The sequence below is a fragment of the Podarcis gaigeae genome, assembly GCF_964106915.1.
Source record: "Podarcis gaigeae genome assembly, chromosome: 8".
Taxonomy (NCBI): Eukaryota; Metazoa; Chordata; class Lepidosauria; order Squamata; family Lacertidae; genus Podarcis; species Podarcis gaigeae.
In genome coordinates, this window is record NC_139684.1 from 25,585,453 (window position 1) to 25,593,577 (window position 8,125).

Below are 8,125 nucleotides of genomic sequence, written 5' to 3' on the forward strand. Positions count from 1 at the left end.
ACGAAAAGAGTCAGTAAAGAGCCTTTATAAAGAAGAGGATTATTCAGGTACAAAAATGCAACTTTACGTGGACTCAAAATCACAAAAATGGGAAAAGGGAAAAAGAATAATGCCTTTTGGCATGTCAAAATATTTGGCACACTTGTCACTGTATTGTGGTTTGGGTGGGTTGTTTTTTTTTTGCAGGGTGGGGTGTTTTTTGTGTGACAGAGAATAAAGTCACAGTTTTTTTAAAAAAAGAAAGAAAGAAAGCAGTTAGCCCACGTTGCTTGCTTGTGGTCATTAGAAAAAGCGATGCACATCTTTTGTTTTTTTCTGCCCCCATTTCACATATAAAATTAAATTTCTCTATTTCCTTAAGAACAATTGCCTCCTACAACAGTGAAATACCAGATTTGCAATCTGTTTTCAGAAAACAATAATACTGAGAGAATTTCGTCCCTGTAGAATCCCTTCCTTAGAAAAGTTTTGGTTCCGTACATTCCACTGAAACTTTAAAAGGTAGCTAGAATTAAATATAGATATAGATATATAGATATATGTTTATAATTATAATTATATATCATTATTTTTCCCTCCCTTTCCCCACCCACATTCATAAATACAGACATTTTCTTTTAAAAAAATGGAGATGGGGAGCATATTGTATGGAAATTTATGGAATTGTTTTTGCAAGATTTTACCATGTAAACAAGTGCTTGTTCAGAACAAGTATAAACAGTGACACTTCCCAAGATTTTCAAGAAAACACTGCTAGATTCCCTGCCTTTTTTCTGTTCTGTATGTTTAAGGGACTTTTTAAAATCCAAATTCCCAATTACCCATCATCCAGAGGAGAAAAAAAAGGGGAGCACCAGTCTTAATTTAGACAACTGAGCTCTTCTTCGTACATTTCAATTTGTACGGTTTGCATTTTGCAGTTCCTGGAATCTAGTTGGGCTTGGATTTTTTATTTTTTATATCTTTTCACACATGATTAAAACTGCTTTCCTCATCTCACACCGTCTGCCTCTGAGCCTGCTCCTAAGGATTTCGCAAGATGGGTCACAGGATAGCAAGGAATAACTTCAAAGTGCTATTAGTTTTCTTGCCTTTTTTTTTTTTTACCCAATAATAAAAGGTCAATCATTTTCTTCCCCCTCCTTTTCACTCAGTGTCTCTGTGGAAAGATTTAAACTCCCGGAGGTGGTTTCTCTGAAATGTTTTTGAGGACATCATCAATTCTGTCGTCTTCAATGACAACTGTAAGCAGATAAAAAGAAAAGAAAGCAGAGCATTTAAGATTCTATGAAGCTTCCATTATTTGGATTTTAATTGCTGACATCGCCCTATAGGAAGAAGCCACAGGGTGGGGCGGGGCTTTAAAATGGGTGATAAAATGAGAAAGGGACAAATGTGAGCCAGAGAACTGAAGTTCTGTAGCTGACAGTCCAAAGAAATGAGCCCTGCATCAGATTAACAATTTATCCCAGGTCTTGTAAAGGAGAATTACCTGGTGGATTTGTCTCAGAGCGAATTAGTGGGAGTGAAAGTGTGTGGGTTGAATTTGCATCCATTTACTCACCTTGAAAACCATCATTTATCATTTGCAATTATTTTTAATCCCTCTTCCACGCAAAAATAAAATAAAAATTAATCTCCAGTCACATTATGTCCAATGGGGGATCATTACCTAGTGAGTGAAATTAGAGTTGCAGTCACAAAACGTTTTTTATTTGTGACTCAGAAAATCTGCTGTCACCCTCCCCATGACTGTAGGGTGTACACACACACACACACACACACACACTCCTTTCTGAAAAGATGATTTCAGTCCAAATATGTGCTGTTCTTTCCAGAGGAGTGCCTGCAAAGTTTATCACTGAGAATCTGCTCTTTCGAAGGTCACAAAATCTACCTCAGAGGTGATATATAGAGTGTCAAACAAAAAAGCACCGACCCCACCAACAAACACGCAAATGAAGTCCCAGGTTGGCTAGTACCATTACTATCGTAAAATTAATTGCAGGAACAGAAGCACAAAGAGACCACACACACACACACACACCCTTCAACTCGTTATAATTAAGCCCTAATTATGTTAGGTGAGACCCTCCAGTCTCAAGGGAAAATGTAAGCGAGTCGAAACAGAAAGCTGTAAGTGGAAAGGGTCCATTGATGACCTCTGTCCCCTACTGGGGTCCTATTTTCCTTCCTCCGCCCCACCTCTTTAAAATCTTGTAAATTTGAACGTTGGTACCTTCAACCCATTTCCTCTCTCCGCCAAATAATTTGACAGAAGTGAACTGGATCTAAGGATTCAAGAGGAGACAGGTGTCCTGGCTTTCAATAATACATTTCCCAACTCACCACCTGGAGCAGAGTGCTGTGCAACTCCAAGTCTTACTACTGTTACGTCAGTAAGAATCTCAAGTGGAACCCACTGGGGACCTGCACATGGGTGAAAGGAGTGTCATGGCTTCTGTGCAGCGGGCCCACCTCATTGGGGTGGGGTCCAACTCCCCCCCCCCACACACACAAAAGAAGAATGGCCCAATCTATAACACCTCACACCTCTATATTATTGTATTTCCAGACAGTCATGCTGTTCCAGCAAAAACAACGGAATAGACTTGTGGCACCCGAAAGGCTTACCTATTTATTTTGGCATAAGCACTGCGCACCAAAACAAACTGAAGTGCCACAAGTCTCTTGATCGTTTTAAACATTGTTCCTGACCATCAGCAGCCAAAGTTGTAAGTACCACCACAGCCACCACCACAGCCTTCCTTCTCTCACTGGCTAATTTCCCACATTTTAGATTGTAAGCGCCTAGAGGACAGTGACCGATCTCTCTCTCTCTTTCTCTTTCTCTCTCTCTCTCATATGCTAACATACACTGAGGACACCAGCAGGAGAAGAACAACTTCCAATTTCGGCAAATTCATTTGACTCCAGATATTTTTGCTTCACTGGGTCTCATAGGGGCTTTGAGAGATGGGAGCACGTGGGAATGGGAGACACGCAGACTTATACTCCATATTATTGACACTGCGGTAGGAGCTTGTGGAAAACCACACAGAGATATGTGTGTGCATGCCCTTTTCTTGCACAGAGAGAGGAGGGGTGATTTTTCACTCAGCACTTTGGCCCCATCGAAGCCCCGATCAAAGGCCCTTTCCCAGCACTGCTGCAGAGAGTGCAGAAACTCTTCCTGGACAGGAGTTGCACGCATTGGGCTTTAAATCCCGCCTCCTCACCTGACCCTCACCTCACAACCATCTTTGGGAATGGGCACTCCTTTTATTTATTTTTTAAGCTTCTATCCTTTTGACACACACAAGCACACATCCAGCCTGCCTCGGGCATGTTTCTTAATATTAAATTGCCAGGTGAAGGACCCCCCTGCTGCGGGTGCTTCTGAATCCAGGATATGTGGATGGGGTGAACAGCTAAAAGTCTGCGGAGGAAGGAGGGAGGAGGAGAGCAGAAAGGTTTGCATGGGCTTAGCGCAGAGAAAAGGCGAGGGGGTGAACGGGTGCAGGGTTAGGAAGAATTAGCAGTTGCAGATTGCGTACAACGTCAGTCAAACGCAGGGAGGACCCACTGAAATGAACGGACCACGTAAGTCGATTCGATTCAATGGGTCGTCTCTGAGTTAAAACATATTAAGAACTACGGCACAAACAAGTTTCACCCCAGCTGTTGTGCAAGAAGGAGGTTTTGGAGAAAAAGATGCATCATGTTTAAGGGTGTATTTATCTATTGGGGGGTGCTTTAAGCCGGGGTCCTATCGAATGCAGAATCAGATAGGGGCACCGGAACTGTTGGGAACATAGAAACACTGGAAGCTTCCTTATATCATGTCAGGCCGTTGTTTGATCTGGCTCTATTACCTACACTGACTGGCAGCAGCTCTCCAGGTTTCAGATAAGGGAGCTCCCTATCCCTACCTGGAGATGCCAAGAACTGAACCAGGAACTTCTACATTGAAAGCAGGTGCTCCATCTCTGAGCTGTGGCCCATCCTCATGGTTCTAATCAAGGGGCCGGTTTTAACAGAAGCACTGAAAGTCAGGTCGTTGGTCTATCTAGCTTAGTGTTACCTACACTGACTGGCAGAGGCCCTTCAGGCTTTCGGACAGGGTACATTCCCAGCCCTACCTACCGATATTTGGGGGGGGATGAACCCCGGATCTTCTGCATGCAAAGCAGCTGCTCTGTCGTTCCTCACTGCTGCACTCCCAGCACATCGAGTAGGGGTGTATGTACTCCTATGGAACATGATGAGGCTTACTCTCGAGTAAGCACACCTAGGACTCCGCCATGGGAGCGCCTGGTGGTGGGAGAACCCAGAGAAATTGCAAATAAGGGTTTGTAACTAAGGGTATGCAAGCTCTCACACGCCACCCCACTCTCGGAAAAGTTAATAACTTCCACAACATTAGGGGCGAAGGGGCCCAGCAATTTGCCTCAAAGCAATGGGGAGGCTGGGGTGCAGTTTCCAAGCGCGCCCAACGACAGCCTCCCCTCGCCTGCTGCTCCCCCTTTACTCCGCGTCTACCCCGCATGTGCCCCGCATCGCTGCCCCGCTGCGCTCACCGCATTTGCTCCTGCCGATCTGCCCCAGCTTGGGGGGCCGCTTGGTCTGCCCCCCCGCGTAGAAGTTGTTGGTGTCCTGCAGGCGGCAGGTGAAGGAGATCTGCCCCACTTCGCCGCCGTCCCCGTAGGGCCCGATCTTCTCCTCGCTGTAAGGCAGCACCTCCGACATCGTCGCTTCCACCGAGGCAGCTCCCGGGAGAGCGAGGCAGGCGGGCGGGCGAGACTGCAGCGGCGGCAAGTAGCAGCTCCGGGAGGGCGAGGTCCCTCAGGCAGGCCCGCAGGGGTCGTCTCCGGGGTGCGGCTGGTGGCAGAAGTAGGAGCAGACGCAAGGGGGGCCCGGGAGGCTCCTGGGGGGCTGCCCGGCTAGGCTGTGGCTCCTTGCCTAGCCTGTTTTTGCCTGGGGCTTGCGCGCTCGCGGCTCGGGAAGGTGCGCAGGGAAGGTGCTCAGCAGACTGGCAGGCAAAGCCCAGCGAGGAAGAGACAGGAGAGGGAGGGGAGGGAGGGAGGGGAGGAGGAAAAAGGCAGAGATCCCTGGAAAAGCTACAGCGTCAGAGAGGGAGGAGGAATGGAGAGAGAGAGAGATGCATGCAGCTTGAAAAGTGTCTCACTCTTCTCTCAGCCGTGTCTCCTTGCGCTCATCCGTGTCTCTAAGGAAGAAAGAGCGTCCGAAAATTCCTGCGCTCTCCTTATCTCGCGTGTTCATCTCGGACCAGCTGCTGGCACGTCTTTTGCAACGGCGTTGATCTTACAGCCCATGCTTGCTTGTTTTGAAATGTTGCAGCCCAGCCTGGAGGCCTTCCTCTGTGACTCCCGGAGACTAGCATGCTCACGTTACGGTTCTTGCGAGTAGCAGCCAAAATGCATCTCTTTTTCGTCATTTTTTTTTTCCAAAAGGAGAGGGGTGGGGGTGGGGAAAGAAATAAAACAACAGTAGATTACCCTTTAAGAAACAGCAGCGACAACAACAACTCAGGACACCCCTTGTCCTGCCTTGTTGTATTTGTTGGCCAAATTTTCACCCGCTGGCAAGAAAATAATGGTATTTGTTTTACAACCTGCCTTTGCCGCCCTGTCAGCTCAGCATCCTCAGGGCAGATTATGGTAACCGATATTTTAAAAACGGGTAAAACAACTTGTGTACGTGTGAGCGTGCACACACACACACACACCTATTTATGCACTCCTCATTCTGTTTGTGTGAATGCTTGCATGAATAATTTTGCCAAATGCATCTATGGTGTTTTCAGTGGCTGGTTTGGCAAGAAAATAATTGCATTTATTTCTATTAAAACTTCCCATTGCCACCCTTCAGTCCTACAATCCCAGAGTGGCTGGCAATAAATGAATTTAAATATAAAATTATATTATTATTATTTTTAAAAAATTATAGCTCTCCTAATCCCTGTGTGTGTTGCGTTCCTTTGCCCAATGTATCTATTGCATTTTTAGCAGCTTGTTGTTTTTCCCCCACAAGGAAATAGCAGGTAATATGACATGAAACAAACGTTAAAAAGAAATTAAGTGCAACTCAGTACACAAAGCATAAAACAATCACAACAATGAAAGTTAAGTAGCAGGAAACAGGAAATACGTGACAGCTTGCACAGAACCAGCATCCCCAATGGTGGTGGTTGGTGTCAGCAGGAGAAGCAAGCAGCCAGGATCAGCTCCCAGCTCTCGCTCTCACTCTGCCTCGTTCAGACTAACCTACCTCACAGGGTTGTTATGAGGGTAAAGTGGATGAGAAGCTGTAGGTTGTATCCAGCTCAGTTCTACATGGAAATTACGGACCCAAGTTGGCCAAGTCCATTCATTTCTGTTGAGTAACTCGGAGAGGTACCAACATTGGCTACAAGCTACAAGCACACGAAAATGATTGTCAGCATTTCGGAGGGGGGAAAACAGGATAATGTCATTTCCCAAAGCATCTTTGCATGTCTGCGGTACTCTGAATTGGCCAATCTGCTTGCCTTTCCCATGCAGCAGGGCTAAATTTAAACTGGAAGTTCATCCTTAAGACACTGACCAGAGTTATGCCACTGTTCCATTGACCTCAGTGTTTTCTACACTGGCTGGCAGCAGCTTCTCAGGGAGTCTTTCCCAGCCTGACCTGGAGATGCCAAGGATCAAACATGAGACTTTCTGCATGCAAAGCAGGTGCTCTGTCCCTGAGCCACAGTTCTCCCTCTAATGCCTGGTAATGTCATAAAGAAGAGGTTGTTCCAGGGCATGTTCAGAGTGCAGTGTTATGTGAGCTGGACTCTCATCCCAGGCTGCCTTCCCCGCTGCATGCATGTTGTGGCCGGGGAGGGGGCAATTTATTAAGCACAACTGAAAAGAGCAAAGAAAGTCACTTGTTTGTTTATTTATTTGTAGGTTTACAAGCCCAAAGATATACTCCACTTCTTAGTCACCAGGTGGTTTCAAGAAAATAAAAAGAAAATGATAAAACACTTAAAAACTAACAAACAGTGGAAACCGTTTGGAACTATTCTAAAAAAACCAAAACATATTAAAGCATTTGCAACCAGTGATCTTGGGGAACAGTGTCTTTCAGCCATTAAATGCCGGGGTAAATAGGAATACTTTGAAATTCTTCCTGAAAGTCAATATTGAGGGAGAAAGGTGCACTTCGTTGGGGAGGGCATTCCTCAAATAGGGAACGACCACCAAAAATGCCCTGCACCAACAACAAGGCCTCACCTGCCAATCGTAGGGTATTAAGATGATTGATATTAGGGAATGAGTTCTTGAAGGTACTTGAGTCCTAAGCATTTAGGGCTTTGTATGCTAGTTTTAACTCCTTGGATTTGGCCTGGTAGCTCACTGGCAGCCATGCTTTCAAGATACACGATCTCACTGGGCTACCCCACATGCCAGCCATGTTCTGCATTCACTGCAGCCTCCAGACCATCCTCAGGGTGTGCATGTTCTGAATGAAAAGAACATACAGAAATGAATCATGTTAGCACTTGGGTTGAGAAGAAGAAGAAGAGTTTGGATTTGATAGCCCGCTTTATCACTACCCTAAGGAGTCTCAAAGCAGCTAACATTCTCCTTTCCCTTCCTCCCCCACAACAAACACTCTGTGAAGTGAGTGGTGCTGAGAGACTTCAGAGAAGTGTGACTGGCCCAAGGTCACCCAGCAGCTGCATGTGGAGGAGTGGGGAAGCGAACCCGGTTCACCAGATTACATGTCCACAGCTCTTAACCACCACACCGCACTGGTTCTATTCCTGCATTGCAGGGTGTTGGACTAGATTACTCTTAGGATCTATTCCAACTGTACAATTCTATGGTTCTAGTGGAAACAGCTTGCTCCTCCCCCCCCCCACAAAAAAAAAATCTATATTGGTCAACGCTACATACAAAAAGTTGCATATTAAGAGAAATTTGCCAAGGAGTTTTCATGAGGTATCTGGAAATGGTTACGGAAATGAATTTAAGATTTGAAAGAGAGGTGGGGAGACAAAAATTGATGCATTGATCTATTGTTACTTGCTACAGTGAACTGAAACACCCCCATACAGTTTCTCCTTTGGCTC

At 45.7% G+C, this 8,125-nt stretch overlaps 1 protein-coding gene across 1 annotated transcript; it reads right to left on the reverse strand.

Annotated features, from left to right (window-relative positions):
• Nucleotides 1–638: 638 nt before the first annotated feature.
• Nucleotides 639–5,348, reverse strand: CAMK2N1 (calcium/calmodulin dependent protein kinase II inhibitor 1). The gene is made up of 2 exons (XM_083752911.1): nt 4,581–5,348; nt 639–1,242 (listed from the first exon to the last, which is right to left on the reverse strand). The coding sequence occupies exons 1-2, from the start codon at nt 4,747–4,749 to the stop codon at nt 1,172–1,174; spliced, it is 240 nt and encodes a 79-aa protein (XP_083609037.1). The 5' UTR covers nt 4,750–5,348; the 3' UTR covers nt 639–1,171.
• Between the last annotated feature and the right edge of the window lie 2,777 nt (nt 5,349–8,125).